This window comes from Oryx dammah, unplaced genomic scaffold (assembly GCF_014754425.2).
Source record: "Oryx dammah isolate SB20612 unplaced genomic scaffold, SCBI_Odam_1.1 HiC_scaffold_4, whole genome shotgun sequence".
NCBI classification, from domain to species: domain Eukaryota; kingdom Metazoa; phylum Chordata; class Mammalia; order Artiodactyla; family Bovidae; genus Oryx; species Oryx dammah.
This window is the reverse complement of record NW_024070188.1, coordinates 52,676,939-52,697,444: the sequence shown is the minus strand read 5'-3', so window position 1 is coordinate 52,697,444 and position 20,506 is coordinate 52,676,939. Positions and strand designations below refer to the sequence as shown.

General features: G+C 38.8%; 1 protein-coding gene across 3 annotated transcripts in view; it reads right to left on the bottom strand.

Annotated features, from left to right (window-relative positions):
• The window catches only part of CEP162 (centrosomal protein 162), a 99,824-nt gene that overhangs the window by 5,704 nt on the left and 73,614 nt on the right, over positions 1 to 20,506 (bottom strand). For all 3 annotated transcript variants that reach the window (XM_040238860.1, XM_040238863.1, XM_040238862.1), the window contains exons 19-26: positions 19,955 to 20,081; positions 18,948 to 19,111; positions 17,586 to 17,690; positions 13,184 to 13,396; positions 11,416 to 12,065; positions 7,382 to 7,523; positions 6,180 to 6,278; positions 858 to 992 (exon numbers count right to left, since the gene is read on the bottom strand). In XM_040238860.1, the coding sequence (XP_040094794.1) occupies positions 858 to 992; positions 6,180 to 6,278; positions 7,382 to 7,523; positions 11,416 to 12,065; positions 13,184 to 13,396; positions 17,586 to 17,690; positions 18,948 to 19,111; positions 19,955 to 20,081 (1,635 nt within the window). The remainder of the gene's footprint in view (positions 1 to 857; positions 993 to 6,179; positions 6,279 to 7,381; positions 7,524 to 11,415; positions 12,066 to 13,183; positions 13,397 to 17,585; positions 17,691 to 18,947; positions 19,112 to 19,954; positions 20,082 to 20,506) is intronic.

The window sequence follows — 20,506 nt, the reverse complement described above, 5'->3', positions numbered from 1 at the left end:
TTTCTTATGGCTGAGTAATATTCCATTGTATGTATGCACCATATCTTCTTTATCCATTCCTCTGTTGATGGACATTTAGGTTGCTTCCCTATCTTGGCTATTGTAAATAGTGCTGCAATGAACATAGGGGTGCATGTAGCTTTTTGACTTATGGTTTTCTTCAGATATATGCCCAGGAGTGGGATTGCTGGGTCATATGGTATTTCAATGTTTAGTTTTTTAAGGAACCTCCCTACTGTTCTCCAGAGTGGTTGTGCCAATTTACATTCCCACTAACAGCATGTGAGAGTCCCCTTTTCTCCACACCCTTTCCAGCACTTACTGTGTGTACACTTTTTCATGATGGCCATTCTGGTAAGAGGTGCTATCTCACTGCAGATTTGATTTGCATTTCTTTGGTTATTAGTGATGCTGAGCATCTTTTCTTTCCTTTTTGGCCATCTGAATATGTTCTTTGAAGGTATCTATTTAGATCTTCTGCCAATGTTTGATTGTCTTGTTTTTTTGATACAGAGCTGTATGAGCTGTTTATTGAAATGACTTAAATATGTAACAGGGTTCCCAAGAGTTCTATTCCCAGGGTAAAATGCCTATTTTTAAGGCATTCATCAATAATTAAGAACATAATACAAAAGCTGTTTCTCTATTTTTCTAGATATAAGGTAAACCAATCTTCAAGTATTTGAGAATTAGTCTTATTTTCTCTTAAAAGGTATACATTTATCTATAATAAAACCAATATATAATGAAAACATTCTGAAAGAAGTAATCTGTTAGGGATGACAAAAACATAGTAAACTGGAAGTACTTAAATGTGAAGAACTGTACAAATATGTAAATGTGATTTACTAATTTACCTGCTGAAGTTCCTGTTCTCTTTGCTCATGTCTCATTTCCATCTGTTTGATTTTCTTTTCTAAGACCATAAAATGTTTCATCTCCGGTGTATGATTTTCTTTGGCTTCTCTCAATTCTTCCAAGAGTTTTGTAATCTAAAGTTGAGATATGGGGCATTCATGTCAATGTACGGCAAAACCACTACAATACTGTAAAGTAATTAGCCTCCAATTAAAATAAATAAATTTATATTTTAAAAAAGAGACATAAAATAAATGGGGAATTATAACAAAGAAATAATTCATTTTCCACTGGCAATCATTAGAAGAAAGAACATTCACTGCATATTCTTTGTATAAAATTTTTTTAGACCAGAGTCTTCTTGTTAACATCAAAGGTATCTGGAGTTGTTAGAGTAATAGCTTTCATTTCTTTGGTCCAGAAAGTAAAGGCTCATCCTAGCCCTGAACTGACCTCATATTTGAAAAGGTTCCAGATGATTGGACCACTTTCTCCCTCCCAGGTATGCAGGCTGGCTGTAGTGCTCAAAATTAAGTTGGGCACTTTCTCTGATGTATTCAGCCTTGCTACAAAGTATATGTTAATAGTGTGACTACTTTTTGGATTAAATAATACATTTAAAGCACACAGAGAGTTGAATAAATATGTCAACCTCCTATAATTCTATTCGTAATTCTCTTCTAGTTCTTATCATCTTATAACTTATAATAATTCATTCCACATGGAAACATACACATAGGAACAGAGATAAGTAAGTGCTGAACTCCTTCTGTGCTGGCTGTGTCTTAGGCTCTAGAGTGCACAGTCCCTGTCCTCACAGAGATGACAGTCTAGCACAGCACCTCCTTTTTCACGTCATGGCCCAGAAAAAAAAAGGTAAAATTTTTATGGCACCAGGGAGTGAAATGGAGGTGATATGAGGGATCTCTATATTGGACTTCATAAAGCAAAAGCACTCTTTATACCATATAATTACAATAACCTGCCAACTGTTATCAAAATGAAAAATAATTAACAAGCAAATGAAAATGGATAAAGTTAGCAATCATGTTTTACAAGGAACCATCTAGTACCTAAAAACACCAATAATACTTAAAAAAAAAAAAGAACCAATATACTCTTCTTAGGTTAGTTTAAAAAATGTGAAAATATAAGCAAATTAAATCAGTGGCAAATCTAAATAGTTTAAATGTAGGCCATCCTGGATATCACCAGTGACCAAATAAATAAACAGACCTTAATGGGGATGACTTACAGAAAGGTTGGGAAGATGTTGTACATACCACACCATGGTGTTGAGTGGTGGGCAAAAAAATCTTGTCTAAAAACAAAATTGTAAAAAACAAACCCCTGCAAACAAAAACTACCCCAAAACAAAACAAGCAATGATTATTGAACTAAGAAAGTTATCAGAGGCACTGTCATACATGTATTAGTCAAACATCACTTCATCCTCTACAAATATCTTAATGATTGAAAAATGACTGAGTTTGTTTTTAGACCACCTTTCCAGTCACCATTATCTTGTGACCACAGGTAAGCCATTCTGGGTACACCATAAAAGTTCTAGTCTAGAGGAAGGAGCAGGTGAGTGAATGACATCATATGCTTCGGTGGAGAGATGTGTGCACAGTAAGGTGGTGAGTGAGGGACATGTATCCTGAAGGAGAGGTGGCCGCAGGATTCTCAATAGGAGGCAGCTGTGTCTGAACTGAGTCTCAAAGGATAAGCAGTAATGAGTTATGGCAGTATCGTGGGCTAGGCGCTATGCTAAGTACTTTACAAATGTTGACTCAGTTGATCTTTTTTATCAGAATTTATATTTGTTTATGGTCTCATTACCCAAACAAAATATAAGCTCCAGGCTGATGCTGCTGCTAAGTCGTTTCAGTCATGTCCAACTCTGTGCGACCCCACAGACGGCAGCTCACCAGGCTCCTCAGTCCCTGGGATTCTCCAGGCAAGAACACTGGAGTGGGTTGCCATTTCCTTCTCCAATGCATGAAAGTGAAAAGTGAAAGTGAAGTAGCTTAGTCATGTCCGACTCTTCGAGACCCCATGGACTGCAGCCTACCAGGCTCCTCTGTCCATGGGATTTTCCAGGCAATATTACCGGAGTGGGGTGCCATTGCCTTCTCCGGATAAGCTCCATAAGAACTGGGATTTTGTCTTTGTTCTCTTCAGTTTTCCTAGCTCCTACAGCTGTGCACAGCAGAGAGTAGGTGCTTAACGATTATCCATGAATAAATCAATGGAGTCACCTCTCAAAGATTAAACATATATGTGTAAATTACATAAATTCAGAGACTTGGTTCTAGACAAAGAGTAGAGATAACGTTCCTTCATTTGTAACTCTTACAAAGCACCTTTCAGAGTTTAATTAAAGTTGAGTCTTTAAAAAAATTCTTATATTTTAGTAAATTTTTAGTGAGTATGTCCATTGGAGGCAACTGGAAACATAAGGAAAGACGCATGATCAAAAGTGTTTCCTGCTTTAAAACACACACACACACACACACACCTCAATATCCCTGGGACCAAACAACATCCAAAATGTATACTGTCTAAAGTTCTTATCATATCCATTTGCTAAATAATCCAAACACCTAAAAAAAAACGAAAGGTGTGAGGTTAAAAAAAAAAAATGCTTCCTGCTACTTGAACACTACAGAAAAACCTGGCAACAACCTGAATGTCCAATGATAGGGACTGGTGAAAAAGTAAAGTGACCAAGAGCCTTGAACCTGGAGCCAGAGGCCCTGAGTCCTATGCTGGTATTTCAGTTATGGCCTGGTAACCTCAGTTTACTTTAACCACCTGATGAGAGAACCAGCTCACTGGCTGGGAAAGATTGAGGGCAAGAGGAGAAGGGGACAACAGAGGATGAGATGGTTGGATGGCATCACTGACTCAACGGATGTGAGCTTGAGCAAACTCAGGGAGATAGTGAAGGACAGGGAAGCCTGGCGTGCTGCAGTTGATGGGGTCACCAAGAGTCGGACGTGACTTAGGGACTCAACAACCACCACCACCTCAGGTAAGTTATTTCATTTTTCTTACCATCAGTTTCTTCATGTATAAAATGGGAATAACAGTACTGACTCTTTTGGGTTATTGTGAGAACTACACGGAACACTTAAAACAGCGCCTACTGCTGCTGCTACTGCTACGTCGCTTCAGTTGTGTCCGACTCTGTGCGACCCCACAGACGGCGGCCCACCAGGCTTCCCCGTCCCTGGGATTCTCCAGGCAAGAACACTGGAGTGGGTTGCCATTTCCTTCTCCAATGTGTGAAAGTGAAAAGTGAAAGTGAAGTCACTCAGTCGTGTCTGACTAGTAGCGACCCCACAGCTGCAGCCTACCACGCTCCTCTGTCCATGGGATTTTCCAGGCAAGAGTACTGGAGTGGGGTGCCATGAACAGTGCCTAGTATATAGGAAACCCTTAATAAACAGTAACTATCATTATTACAATTTTGACTCCTATTATAAAATATAGGTTCAAGTAAATATTTAGCCATACAGTGATCATAAGCCACCCCTGGTACTGTGGATACAGGCTAGGAAGTAGCTTCACTTAGGTATGGAAATCAAACCAGAAATCCCGCCCAACCGTACTCTGTCAGTGGCATCCCTCTTGCCCCAACTTCAGAGCTCAGGCAGTGGCGCTGCCCAAAAACAGACCCTGAAAGCAAGCCCAATGCAGCCAAGGATACGACCAGCAGACAAACCCAGAGACCCAAGCTGAGCTGACTGGTGAAGAACCATCTCTGCCAAAGCAAACCTGACTCAAATGCACAGAGAATCAACGTGGGAACCAAGGGTCACAAAAAAATCCAGGTAAATATGACACTATTAAAGGAACCTAAAAAGGTCCAATAACTGACTTGAACTATGTTGAAAAAATTGAAATTACTCAGTGTTTTCTTATAGCTCTATGAAACTGGTTTAAAAAGCAGTCAAAAACCAGAATTCACCACTTTTGATACATACACAGTGTGCTTTCACTTGAGGCCATGGTGCAGTACGTGACAGCAACACATTTCTTAAACACCCAGAGAATCCAGTCAATATATGAGACAACGATTTTCAAGCACTGGCTAATAGCACTGCAGGACTACAATTTACGAGAGAGGGGAAACAAACAAGATGAGCTCTATGGCAACCTAGTGTGTTGGCTGGAGGCAATTTTGGAGTCACTAGAAACAGTAATCTGAGTAATTCCTGGAGCTTGCACAGGCTAGAAACGGTTCATATTCCCACTGGCCTGAGACGAAATGGTTCATAACACACAGGCCATCAGAGAGGACCTTTAGAGGGTTATTAGAGGTGGGAATAAATAAGCTCTGTTAAAACAGCTATTGTTAAGTACAGTCCATATCAAAAGGCGGATTGTCATTAGCTTTATTCAAGAAACGAAGTGATTTCCTTAGTCTTCTAGTTAAACAGGCTTGGAAATCATGTGTTACACCTTTTCTATTTTCAAAATATTTAGCTATTTCCAAACTAAGAACACGATAACTTGACCAAAATTGATCTTCCTCTTCATCTGGCAAACACGAACACCTATTTCCTTTTACTGCTTTCCTAAAAATGTTACTTCAGGTCTGTGAGGTTCTGTAAGTTTATTACTTATACAACAAAGTTTATGTATATTTTCAACAGTGAAAAGTATACAGAGTGTTCAACTACAGTCCTTCAACTCCTAGAACAAGATGTTTAAGTGGATAGTTGTGTGACTGTGGAGTAGTTTACATTAATTTTTCCATGATGCAATTCAGTTTTAAGTTTTACTTTTATCATGTGACTTAATAAGCCCTCGAATAATTTTTTTTAATGTATAAGCTTCAAAGAATAGAATGCACAGGTTATCTGATTTTTCATACTTTCTAGAATCAAAAGGATCTCAGAGTAATCAAAACGGTGAGTTTCCAGAAAGCTCTATTTCCTGTAATGGTATTGTTCTTGATGATCCAGCATTACTGTCATAATAATTTACTTACCTTTTTCTTAACTAAATAATCTTACTACTTATTGCAGAAATGGCCTTAACTATACAATTTTACCTCCTAAAATATCACAACAACCAAACCAAACCTGCCCCATTTCCCCACTCCCCAGAAAATCTTAAAAAATACAACCATAAATAATTTAATTGATATTTGAGCTTCATATGGGGACATATTAATATTTTCTTGACATGACAGACATTTCTGAGTTATCTCCATTTGTACATTTAAATTAAAAAATTATGCAGGACTATATGATTGAAATGGCTGAGGAGCTTATGTTAGTTAGCCCAATACTTTGGCTATTTCTTACCTCTTTCTGTAGGATTTCTTCTCGAACTTGAGAAACTACAAGAGACTCTTGCTTACTCTGCAGCTCACTGACTTGATTTTGAAAATGTTTTATAAGTACCTAGGAAATTATGTTAGCAGTACTGTGTTAGTCAAGTTTTTCCATGAACATTTGAAAAATATAGGAAAGTGAACTAATGACCTTTGTATGTGTTAAAAAAATTAAAAGGATCCTATTTTAAAATTGCCTGAATCTAACAATAGTGTTTTTACATAAAAGAAAATTTACAATAATTTCATATCTCATATCTTGTCCATGCTCAAACTTCCACAACTGATGGATTTCTTTTTAATTAAGATGCTGTTAAATTATTATGGGTGGGAGAGGTGGTCATGAGAGAATTATTTCTTGAAGTCCCCTCCTCCACCCAGTTTGGTTTTTAGAATTAAAACCTACAAAAAAGATGAAGACCACATGGAAGATTCATATATTCTTCAACTTGAATTATCCACTGCTAGTGTTTTGCCATATTTGTTTTCTTTTCTTTTTTCTTAGATACCTCATTTGAAAGTAAGTTGAAAGTTCTCTTTTAATGATTTTTTTCAATTTGCAAAAGCCACAGAAGACAGGCCACATAGTTGACATTGGTAAATATTACAAGCTGACATATATACTATCCAAGAAGGACAACACCCTTGAGGAAATGCAGATGAACTGTCAACACGCCCTGTCATAATTCTCAGATGACTATGCTTCATATTGACTAGAATTATGTACATGTCTCTGTTCATTACTTTATCCCCCGTGCCTGAATGGCTAGGAAACATTATTTAATGAAAAACAGGAAAGAAGAGTGACTTGTCAGTTTGGACTTCGGGTGAAGGGAGATGGTTCAACACAGGCTCAAGTGCTAAGGTCCTAATCACATTCAATTTATCCCTGAACCACCTATTACAACCTACTTAGGAGAAAGACTATTTGAGAAATATAGGGACAAAATTGCAAAAACACTTATTTAGATGTATAACAGTAAAGTTGAATAGTTAAACACATGTATGGTAAGGGTGTCAGCTCCTATTAAAAAAAAAAAAAGCAATGATAATTTCTCTCTCATTTCTATCACCAACCTCAAGCAGTGAAGTTAAGTACTTCCAGATACATTGGCAATGATCTTGAAAAAAAAAAAAATCACATTACAGTCAAAGTTTATTAAAGTCACCTACCTCCTGAGTTGCTATTTTACGATTTAGTTCAGCTACTTTGGAAGAAGAATTTTCAACTGCATTTTGGCAAAGAAGTTTCTCTACTTCCCTCTGATGAGATGCTTTGAGAGATGTGATGTGTGCTGCAGTTTCTTCCTTGAATCTTTAGAGCAAATTAAAGAAAACCACACATAAAAGTGGTTCTTCAACCTCTTAATTCAGTTAGCCTATAAACAGTATAAGAAGCCTTGAGATTAAAGAAGCAAACGGAGAGAAGGCACCAGTATCTACTGTGCTGTGCTCGGTGCTTTGGACATTACTGCCTAGGAATTCTTACAGCCGCTCCATGAGCTTGCTCTTATTTACTCAGTTTTATAAAGGCAAACTTGAGTGCGGGAAAGAGTGATATGTCTGGGGTCCTAGGTCAGTAAATTGTAGAGCAGGGGTTTGAGCCCAGCAGAGCTGGACACCACCACCAGCCTGGGGCACTTTGAGAGAAACAAAGGCTCTAAATGTTGTCTGGATTTAAGGCAAAGAGCTTGTTATTTTACCTTTTAAGATAAATTCAGATTTATTGCCCCAATTCTTTAGATTCTCAAATGCTTTGTCTCTAGGCAACACTCACCAGTTTTTGGCCCACGCATAACTTCCTGGCTAGCTCCAGGTTGTGCGAATAAAATGATCTTTACGGTAATTCTTAGGACATAAGGTAGTCTGAACCTAATTGGACCGTTAAATGTGAGAGACTGCTCATTTGTCTCTGTGACAAAATTTATGCATTCAGCGGCAGTTCAGTAAATGGCAAAGTTATGACTAAAAAGCGGGACATTTCTTACAGATAAACATTTCCTCTATTATAGGAAAAATTATTTAAAAATGACACAATTTTATTGAAAGCAGATATTTAGCAATCACTGTTGATACTTATTAATATGGCAATTCCCAAACTATAAACAAACATATCAGTTGCTTATTTGACTATACGAATACTTCTTCACTGAAACACTGTTATTAGGGTCCTAGGAAAAGCATAAAAGTCTAAAGTACCCATGATATAACTGACCTATAGTAAAAAACAGCCAAAAGAAGAAAGGTTACTTTTCACCTCTCCAGTTCAGAGCTGTCTAAGAAACAGACTAACAGCACTAAAAAATTATGTCTAGGAAAATTTACAGGAAAATCTGAATTTTAAATTATCTTTAGAGATGTCACTTTGCTGACAAAGGTTCAGATAGTCAAAGCTATGGTTTTTCTAGTATTATTGTATAGATGTGAGAGTTGGACCATAAAGAAGGCTGAGCGCCGAAGAACTGATGCTTTCAAACTATGGTGCTGGAGAAGACTCTTCAGAGTCTCTTGGACAACAAGGAAATCAAACCAGTCAATCCTAAAAGAAATCAACCCTGAATATTCATTGGAAGGACTGATGCTGAAGCTCCAATACTTTGGCCACCTGATGCGAAGAGCTGACTCATTAGAAAAGACCCTGATACTGGGCAAGACGGAGGGCAGGAGGAGAAGGGGATGACAGAGGATGAGATGGTTGGATGGCATCACCGGCTCAATGGACATGAATCTGAGCAAACTCCAGGAGGGAAGCCTGGCGTGCTGCAGTCCATGGGGTCGCAGAGAGTCAGGCGTGACTGAATGACTAAACAACACGATTCTTTTCAACTGGCTTCATTACTACTACCACATTCAGGACAAAGAATCAAGGTTTCAATTTGGAAGTGATTCAACTGCCATGATGGCTCAATCAGATGTGGTTGCCTATCAATCAATAAGCATTTGTTAGGTGCTTCTTCTGCTTATTCTCCCTGCACTCTGCCAGGTCCTCTCCCTTCCTTCATTCAGGCACTCGCTACTCATTCTGATGCTTCCAACTCTGGGTTCCTTAATTTAGTCAAGTGTGTGTGTGCGTTCAGTCGTGTCCAACTCTTTGCAACCCCATCGATTATAGCCCGCCAGGCTCCTCTGTCCACGGGATTTCCCAGGCAAGAACACTGGAGTCGGTTGCCGTTCCCTTCTCCAGGGCATATCCCAACCCAGGGATCAAACCTGTGTCTCCTGGAGTGGCAGGTGAATTCTTTACTACTGAGACATCTGGGAAGCCCAAGTCAAGTGTACTGAAATTCTAATCTCTGAAGGGCATCATGTTATATATTCTCAATATGTTATATAACTTCATAATTAGTATGTTGCTTCACAAACATTAAACTACACATGTTTTATACACTCTAAACCTTATGTTGAACTTCATATACAGACCTATTATTGCCTACAAGTTGCAAAAGAAGTATAATCTTACATCAGTTCTCAAGAAGCTGTAAGGTGGTATATGACAGTGCTTTCTTGGTACATAAGTTATACAGGAGTTGGAGGTGGGAGCAGGAAATTTCTAAGAAGCTCTGGGTAATATTTTTCCTAGAAAATTAAACATGAATGAGCAAAAGGCAGGGAAGAAACTTGGCAAGTAACACAACTTTTGATAGAGCACGATTAGAATGGTGATGGGACCTGAGATGCCAGGGACAGAAATTTAGTCTTGACGTTTGAGGAAAGTTGGGAGTCACTGGAGGACAGTGATTCAGACACAGGAGTACTAAAGAATATTAATGATTTTTAAGCAAGATGATCAGGGGAGGCAGAAACTGAAATCGGGGAGATCAGGGTGGGCCAACTGCCTAGTAAACCAAGCGTGCCACACTAATAAAAGGGGGAAGAAAGCAAAATAAGTATTATAAGGAAGCACCCCACAGACTGTCAACCCAAGGAATAAAGGTGGTAAAGCTGGGCCTGGAAATTGAAAAAGTATGGTCACAGACACAGACAGGGATGCTGGAAGGGGGGATTACTTTACATGTAAAAAAGAGAAAAAAAAACTGAAATATTACTGATTCCAAGAGGAACAATCCAACGAATTTTCAGATTTAACATAGGAACTCAGGGAAGAAAATAAGACTTGAAAAGTAAAATCTAGGAGTCAGGTTCATAGAAGCCATAAAGAATGGATGAGTTTAGCAAAGAAGGAGCAGAGAACAGACAGTCAAAAGCCAATTTTGTAACAAAGTCAGATTTTTGAGGCAGGAGAATGAAAAAGATTCAGGAGTCACTTAAAAGCAGCAGAAAAGGAGCTTTAGTGAGAGCTGGTACGTCATGGAGATTGAGAGGAAACCCTTTCAGGAAAAGCAGTGTAATCCACAGTCTCCACAGTGTCAATGGAGAAAACTTCACTGACTGAGAAACATTCTCCAGAGACCAACGTCAACAGTGTGAGGATGAGACCATGCTTAGAGCAAGTCAGGCGGAAATACGAGGAGGGGTGACCTGTGGGAAATCTGGTCCTGAATGGCAGAAAGAGGACAAGAACTTGGTTTGATTGGGTGAAAAAGATGTGAGCCTGTAAGAAGGCTCAGAGGAGAGAGACAGGAGATGGTTCTTGGAGATTCTGAGAAAGAAAGGGATTAAGTACAGAAGTTCTTCAAGGTATGAACTGATGTGATCACAAGATTAATTTGAAGAGTTATTTTGGAAAAGAGCAGCGTTTCCTCTTAGGATATCAAGTGGTTTTAACAGGAGCTATTTTCTGACAGCCATCTGCCTACCACAACCATAAATTTATAGAGATGGGTCAGCTTACTAACACCATTTGGATATGTGCAGAGAGACAAGACTGGGCAGGAAGGATGGGGTTCACATGAAGATTTCAGTTCATGATAATCTCAGCTTGCAAGAGGTAGGAGATCCAACCCTTAAACAGATCTACACTTAGCCATGTTATACAGCTTCTTAAAATTTGTCTTGTGAATTTGGTTCAAGGGGCTTCCCTGGTGGCTCAGATGGTAAAGAATCTGCCTGCAATGTGGGAGAACCAGGTTCGAACCACAGGGTCGGGGAAGATCTCCTGGAGAAGAAATGCCATGTAATATAGGTTCTTAAATTTTGGTTTGTGAATTTAGTTCAGGGTCAAACTAATTACCCAGGGAAATACCTCTTAAGATTTTTAATTTTTTTTCTATGTCTCTGCATGCTGACAAATACATTTTTTTTTTTACCTTTTCATGGTGTTTTCAAATTGACTCACTGTAGCTTCAGATTTCATCTTCAGCTCATTCCCCTCCACAGTTAATCTCGCCACTTCATTTTTCAATCTGCAGTTTTCTCGTAAAACCTCTGAAACATGGGAGTCAGTAAAAGAATGTGGTTGGTAAAGTTTGCCCTCTAGGGTTCCGGAGGAGTCAGCATTTCCTTTGCCAGGGTGCAAACCATCTTTCTTCACCCTTTTGGCAGTCATTTCCTCTCGAGCCTTAGAGTGCTGGTTAGAGAGCATCTTTCTCCTCTCCTTCTGAAGCCGCTCCACAGTTTTGGAAAGGTCCTGTATCTCTCTCCCCTTTGCAGCCAGCTCCTCATTGAGCCTGACCAGTTTAGCTTTAGAGTGAGCCTGTTCCACCTGCAACTCTATGGACTGGAAATCTTTATCATCCTTCTCAGTCTTCTTGAGTTCCAATTCAGCATTCTGACGTTTAAGAACATCTATTTCAGCTTCAAGGTTTCTTATGGTGATCTGATGGGCTTCCTTAACATCATCCAGTTCCTTCTCTAGTGCTTTAGCCCTTGAGGAGTTGTCCTGTTGGTTCTGGGCTGCCTCCTTCAATTTGAAAGCAAGTAACTGCTCCTGTTCCTCCAGTCTCTGCTCATACTGAATCTGCAGAAAAGAATCCATGCAACAACAGACTGCTGCTAAATGCTTCATTAGTTACCGAAGCCCTGACCTCTCCCAGGCCCTGCCTTTTCCTTCATTCAGGGACCCACCATATATTCTGATGCCTTCAAGTCCATGCTTCTTGAGTCAGTCAAATGTGTTGAAGTCCTAATCTTTGACGGGCATTCCATTACATATTCTCAATATATGTTATATAATTTCATAATGCTGTATGTTGTTTCATAACATTAAATCAAACATTTTTGTATACTAAAACTTATTTTAAGTCTCACCATTACTGTGTACCCTTCTCTATGCAAACTGACAAACTATTCTCCCTGAGGATAAATAGGGAAAGCAGTTGGGGATACTAACATCTATAAGAAATAGCACATTTTCAATGGCTTAACATCAACTTAGAAACTTCACCGAAGTCAGATTAGAATTTGCATACTAGAGCTAAATTAACAAAATAACCAACAGTCCAGGCCAAGGAGAGATGCATGATAAGAATTTTGTTCATTCATTCAATGAATATTTATTGAGCTACAACTGCCAGCACTGCATCAGACCCTACAGATAAATTCACTTCCTGCGTTCCAACAGTTCACAGCCTGGTGAGAGTGACAGGGCAAGTTTCAATGTTCTGCGGTAACTGTCGTAACGGGCCTATGAACACACGGCAGAGGGGATGAGGTACCAAGAGTGTGTCTGGAGGCCTTGAGGGAGGGGGAGAAGACGGCAGAGAGAGAGCACATTCAAGTCCAGCCTTGAGGGGTGTGTGTAAATTTGGGGATAAGTGGAAGCTGGGCTATTTCAGAAGAAGAGCACATGCGAAGGCATCTGAACACTTGATGTGCACTGGGAATCAGAAATGAAAGGAAGAAGTGGCCAAAAATGAGCAGGGGCAAAAGTGGGATGAGATACGGAATGGAAGAGGAGAAAGTTGGGAAAATTTAGACAGATCAACAGGGAGGGGTTGGAATTGATTCCCCTATTTGGACTCTGTACCGCTCCCTGCCGCCCCACCTCAAGACATACTCTTCTGTCTCATTCTAAGAAGCTCTCAGCTCCCATGGCACACCTCAGAGCCCCACCTCCATGGCTAACCTGGCACTTACCTTCATTTTCTGAAACTGCTGTTCCATGGTACGAAGGCTTTTCTTTGCTTCTTCATCTCTGCCCTCCAGATCAGCTTCTAGTTTTTTTATCCTTTTTTCCATAAACTCCACCGTATTTCTGTCTGCTATATCACCAGCTGCTGACGCAGCCAGTATTAAAGCTGGCAAAGAATTGGGGTATCGTCTCTTTAGAATTCCTTCCATTTCCTTAACCTAGTAAAATATTGTAGTATGCATTTAAAGTCACAGATATATTAAAATTAAGCAGTTTAATGCACACGTTTAGATTATATTAGCCATGTTTAGATTTCAAAAAGATGTTTATATCACATCTCAAGACTAAATCAAATGTACAGTACACAAATTTCAAATTTCTAATCTAGATTATCTGATTAAAAAACACTAGAGTATACATGTTTCAAGGCCATTCTCCCAAATCATCCCACCCTCTCCCTCTCCCACAGAATCCAAAATTCTCTTTTATACATCTGTGTCTCAGAGAGATGATATGGGGCGGGTGGTGGGAGTGGGGTTCAGGATTGGGAACTCATGTACACCCGTGGCAGATTCATGTCAATGTATGGCAAAACCAATACAGTATTGCAAAGGTAAAAAAAAAAAAAATTAAATTAAACAAAACACTAGAGTATAAAGTCTAATTTAATTTAACTAACTAATTTACAGAAACCCTCATATTTATTTGAAATAGATCTTGTGACTTCCTATTATACTCCTCAATCTAAATCTCTACCTCACTGGTAAAGCAGGAAGAAAACAATACTGATTTCATGGTGTTCATGCAATTAAGTGAGGATCAGATGACATTTATCTCAGTGATTAGCAGAGTGGCCAGCATGTGAAGAGGGCCTGATAATGGTTTTATTATGATCTGGTCTCAAAAACCACCTTTCCTAAGGCAAAATGGATTGCTCAAAATCCTGTTTCTAGACTATTAGTCCTTTAGTTCAGTTCAGTCGCTCAGTCGTGTCTGACTCTTTGTGACCCCTAGGCCTCCCTGTCCATTACCAACTCCCGGAGTTCACCCAAATCCAACCATCTCATCCTCTGTTGTCCCCTTCTCCTCCTGCCCCCAAACCCTCCCAGCATCAGGGTCTTTTCCAATGAGTCAGTTCTTCGCATGAGGTGGCCAAAAGTATTGGAGTTTCAGCCTCAGCATCAGTCCTTTCAATGAACACCCAGGACTGGTCTCCTTTAGGATTGACTGGTTGGATCTCCTTGCAGTCCAAAGGACTCTCAAGAGTCTTCTCCAACACCACAGTTCAAAAGCATCAATTCTTCAGCACTCAGCCTTCTTCACAGTCCAACTCTCACATCCATACTTGACCACAGGAAAAACCATAGCCTTGACTACACGGACCTTTGTTGGCAAAGTAATCTCTCTGCTTTTCAATATGCTGTCTAGGTTGGTCATAACTTTTTTTTCAAGCTGTAAGCGTCTTTTAATTTCATGGCTGCAATCACCATCTGCAGTGATTTAGGAGCCCCCCAAAATAAAGTCTGACATTGTTTCCACTATTTCCCCATCTATTTCCCATGAAGTGATGGGACCGGATGCCATGATCTTCGTTTTCTGAATGTTGAGCTTTAAGCCAACTTTTTCATTCTCCTCTTTCACTTTCATCAAGAGGCTTTTTAGTTTCTCTTCACTTTCTGCCATAAGGATGGTGTCATCTGCATATCTGAGGTTATTGATATTTCTCCCAGCAATCCTGATTCCAGCTTGTGCTTCTTCCAGCCCAGCGTTTCTCATGATGTACTCTGCATATAAGTGAAATAAGCAGGGTGACAATATACAGCCTTGACGTACTCCTTTTCCTATTTGGAACCAGTCTGTTGTTCCATGTCCAGTTCTAACTGTTGCTTCCTGACCTGCATATAGGTTTCTCAAGAGGCAGGTCAGGTGGTCTGGTATTCCCATCTCTTTTAGAATTGTCCACAGTTTATTGTGATTCACACAGTCAAAGGCTTTGGCATAGTCAATAAAGCAGAAATAGATGTTTTTCTGGAACTCTCTTGCTTTTTCAATGATCCAGCGGATATTGGCAATTTGATCTCTGGTTCGTCTGCCTTTTCTAAAACCAGCTTGAACATCTGGAAGTTCACGGTTCACATATTGCTGAAGCCTGGCTTGGAGTAGGTTCTTAAAGGTAACACCATTTGCAAAGTTAACAGCAAATAGTTCCTTACCTGAAGACTGCTTCCACACTCATAAATGTACATAGATATGTACATTGGTATGTACATAAATGTACACAGATGTCAAGTGGAATATATCCAGATATAAATACTGATAATTTCATCTGCAAAATTTTCAGTTTTGCTTCCTCTGGTATTAAAAATCTAGATTAGATGTAACCATATAAAGGTATACATATATATACATTCATTCTATGTATATTAAAAAGAGACCATATTTGGCAGAAAACAACAAAATTCTATAAAGCAATTATCCTTCAACTAAAATATAAATTAAAAAAGAAACTAGTTTCTTTTAAAAATGGATTTAACATCTCTATAATTAATATATTCATTTAAATGTTAAGCAGTGTTTTGATATTTTAAATGTATACTACATTTTTGGTGGAAAACTAATTTTATTTCTATCTTCTTTAATCTGGCTTTTTAATATTCTTCTTTGGTCACTGTTATCAGTGTGGCTCTATAGTACAATTTTTTTAAAAAAAAATCTCACTGGAAATTAAACTACTGAATATACCATTAATAAGCATGAATGAATATATATAACCTGAAATTTTCACTATTAACATGCATACAATTAGCCCCACTTTTCCTTATGTAGTATTTAGAAAAAAAGGATGTTTTATTCTATAATCTATTTCAGAATACAGCTCAAAATGATTCTCAATATATTGTGATATACCTTGATTATAAAATATACATTAAGAATAATCATTAGGGTAGAAACATCTGCTCATGGGAAGAGAGTAGGATGTGAAATGCACCTGTAGCAAACTATACAAAATATTAATGCATAATATTTTAGAAAGCTCTAATCCGATAAACCAATAAATTTTTAATGAAAGTGCTAGTAAAAGAGGGAGGTTACTTTTATAAATGTTGTATTTCTGGTCAATATGGGTCACCATTTCAAACCTTACTTTTGTTTTTAAGCATGTTTTATTTTTTTACTCTTATATGTTTGGTTCCACGGTATTCTCTTAAAATTAAGTCATCTAGTGCGGAAGTGGTTCCTTTGGTCTTTTCTCACAATTCTGGATGGCTTCTTCTATGTGGGCTAATCTAAGTCTTAAGCACTGGGGGAAAAAAAGTCAAACAATCCTGGACTACAGTTATTTCAGAATATTTCTAGCTCTTCAAACCACTTCTTTTCTCCTTTTGTGGCCACTAAACCAAACTACCAAATCATACCTTTTAATCTAACAGGTCCTGTAAAATTAACAAAGTTAATTTTTTGCCCAGTTTTCCTTCTTCTTCTAAAATGGGGATAATATTCAGCCCAGCGATGACCTCACAGTTTCAGGTTTGTGATGGAATAATAGCTGTGTATCTAAGTGTCACAAATAGCATGATGTGTCCTTATGAACAGGGCTGAAGTTCTAATTTTGTTTTAATATTTAGTTATGAATACAAACACTACATTACAGAAAGTTTTAAAAACTTAAGGAAAAGTTAATTAGTATTCCTGCTTACAAAATAACTACTTCAATGAAAATGAAAAAACTTTATCCTGATAAGCGTCACTATACAGTTTTTGAAAAAAGTCTCCCAGCCACACTGACTGTGACATGAGTATTTCTAAGTCGAAACAGGGACAGAGGAGCCTGACGGACTCTAGTCTACAGGGTTGCAAAGAGGTGGACATGACTGAGTGTGCACACACACAAACAGTGTGAGCAAGAGCTCAAAGTTGTGGCCAGCTCTCTGGGAGGCTGGACGTTTGGTTTCCAGAGCGTCCCACAAGACTTCCCAAGCACTACTAACACACTCCCAACTGAAGGGTCTCCTACCCTGCCCTCCTCGCTCACCTATCCTTCTTCAGGAGAAAGGATCCTAGCTCTACACCCCGAGTGAGAAAGTTCTGTTTCTTTCTTCCTGGATGTCAAAGAGTTGGGATGCAAACAACTTTTCATCAGTAGACCTACCACCTAACGAGACTCATGACTTTAAAAATTTCTTTCTTCATAGAACCGCAGATTATATAAAATGATTTTGTTTTCTGCTTTTATTGTTACTTTGAATACTGTATTCAAAGTTGAAAGCAGAGGCAGTTCTATATTAAAATGAATGAATAACACCAAAAGCTTGCAAGCTGACTACATTGTATAGAAACTTCTAAAACAAAAACCAAAAATGCACTGTATATAAAATATCTTAATGAAAATTTACCCTGAACACATACCTGTCGCTCTAGATCCTGAATTTTTCTGGTATCAGCTGCTTTCTCTTTTAAACGTATCTTCTGCTGGATGGATGGATTTCCAGATTCAGCTTTCAGCTTCTCAACCTACCAATAAGTAAAGACCATGTTAAGAAACATACGCTTGAAACACAGCAGGCAGACTTCAAGAGGGAAGCATGATGGGAGTTCATTTCAGGGCGCTGTGCTGGAGACACAGAGAGCAAACAAGACAAGCCAGACGCCTGCTTTCACGGGGCTTATGTCCTAATGGAAGGAGAGCTCTGATGAGCTAATGAAGTAAATCAGTAAGTTCTGAGCATAACAAGTACTACAAAGAAAATAAAGTGAAAGAATGAGAAAGAAAGAGTCAGGTGGGCAGGACTAGTAACTATATTAGATAAAGAGGTCAGGAAGATCTTTCTGGGGAGTAGAAATCAGAGCTGAAACAAACAGTGAGACACGGGAAGAATGCAGGCCAGGTCTCTTCAGGCCGAAGTGACAAGTGGACTGGGCTCAGCGTGCTCGGGAAGCAGAGGGAGGTCCACTGTGGTTGGAGGAGAATGAGTGGGGAAGGGCAGTACAGACAGGACTGGAGAGACAGGGCGCATCCAGACCACGTGGGGAACCTCACAGGCTGTGATAAGGAGCTTGGATTTATCATCATGCCCTGGTAATGGGAGGAGATGGGCCAGGTACTGGTTCCCAATCCCCACAGATACTAAGATCCAAGGATGCTCAAGCCCCTTGTATAAAATGGTGTAGTTTGCATGTAACTCCTGTAAACTTGAAATCATCTCTACATTGGGCTTCCCTGGTGGCTCAGATAGTAAAGAATCTGCCCACAATGCAGGAGACTCGGGCTCAATCCCTGGGTCAGGAAGGTCCCTTGGAGAAGGAAATGGCAAACTCCAGTATTTTCACCTGGAGAATTCCATGGACAGAGGAGCTTGTCGGGCCACATACAGTCCATGGGATCGCATCAGACATGACTGACCAACTTTCACTTTTTTCCTGTATGCTTTAAATCATCTCTAGATTATTTATAATACCTAAAACAATGTAAATGCTATGAAAATAGTTGCCATTGCAAATTCTGCTTTTTGACGTTCTGTTTTTTCTGAATATTTTTAATTTTTAATCCATGGTTGATTGAATCTGCTGGATAGGAAACTTGTGGATACAGAGAGCTGCCCGTATTCTGTTTAATCTAAAATAGACTACACAAATAAACACAAACCAAAGTCTGTCCGACCACTGTAATTAAAAGAATTTCAAGTATATTGATTCAATGACACAAGCCTATGAAGAAGTGTTGAGGATAACAGGGTTCATCTATAGAAATACATTCTGAAATCATGTTACCTCAAGTTTCAGCTTCTCAATTTCTTCATTTGCTTCTTTAAGCCGAACTGCATCTTTATCTAGAAGTTCCTGATTTTCGGCATACCACTGTAATCTTTTTTGCAGACGACTGACTTCTTGTTTATGGGTTTCTTCTATAATTTTTATTTCATATAATTTTTCACCTGTAAGATCAAGTAATTCAATAACTCGATTATAATTTTTCAAAATGTAGAAATAAACTAAAAGATTTTAAATGAAAACCAGTGGCTCTCTAATGCAAGCACTATTAAGAAAGAGGCAAAGAACTTGTTTTGTAAGGTTGTGTCCCCTTTAGTGTATTAGTGAAGGAGGATGAAGACTGTGCTCAAAGTCCACATCATCAAACTTGTAGCAAAGCTGGCATCTAGATAGTCTTGATTAATAGTTTTTCCAATGACTTTCATTATAAAAGTAAAGTTGCTTCTATGAAAATAAATGTAGGATTCTGGGCCTCTCCATTTCTTTACCTATGAATCTGTCAGGACCCAGCTCAAACGCCACTCTTCTCTGAAATCCTCATTAGCATCCTCATGTTTATTTCTAATATTAAACTTTTCTGCTTTCTTATTCTACTCTCCTTTGTTTTCCCTGGTGAGGTATGCCGTATCTGTCTTTGTGTTTTCTACAACATAGTACAATGTTATTTGTTCATTTGGCAAATATTTGAGAGCTTATGTTTCAGACTCAAGAGATAAAAAGAGGGACCATACCCTGAAAAGTCACAGTCTACCTAAGATGACTATAAACAACTAGGTATGTGATGCCACAAATTCAAAGTAATCCATGATTTTCTTTGATCTTGTCATCATTGATGTTAAAACCAATCAAATGCACTACCTATTAATAACTAATATTTTAAAAGCTTCTAAAATTATAATACACTTCAAGGAATAGTATTTTGATTATACTAGCCAACTGCTATTACTTAACTCAAGATGAGAACGGCTAAGAGTATACAGGTGAGTCGTCTTAGCTCAGACTTTTACCTGTAGCATAAGCAATCTGGTCTTTGGCTTGGTCTCTCTCTTTCTTCACTTTTTCCAAGTCTACTTCAAGGGCTTGTTTATCCTGCTTCAGTCTTTTGATGTCTTCCAACAAACTGTTCTTTTCTTTCTTGATATTCATAAAAATACAGAAGCAAATTTCCAACCACAATCAATTAATTGTAGAATAGTGTCTCTTTCACCCAATTCATCATAAAGATTGCTAATTATTTTTCTTAAATTTCAGCTTGATTTTATCACTATTCCCCTTCCAGTGATACAAGCTCCCCAGAGCCTCCGAGAATCAGTTCTCATCACTTAACACAGCTTCAAGGCCCCTTCCAATCTCTTCTTACTGCTTCTGGGTTTCTCCACCCTCCTAACCAGGCTGCCTCTTCCACCCTCAGCACCTACAATCTGTTCTCCCAGGAACCAGAGGAACTGCCTTCAGGAGTCAGTTAATATCATTTCTTGGTCTGAAACTCTCTGGTGGCGCCCACCTCTTTTAGGGGAAACCTACAGCTCTTACCATGACCTTCAGTGTCACAGAACCCA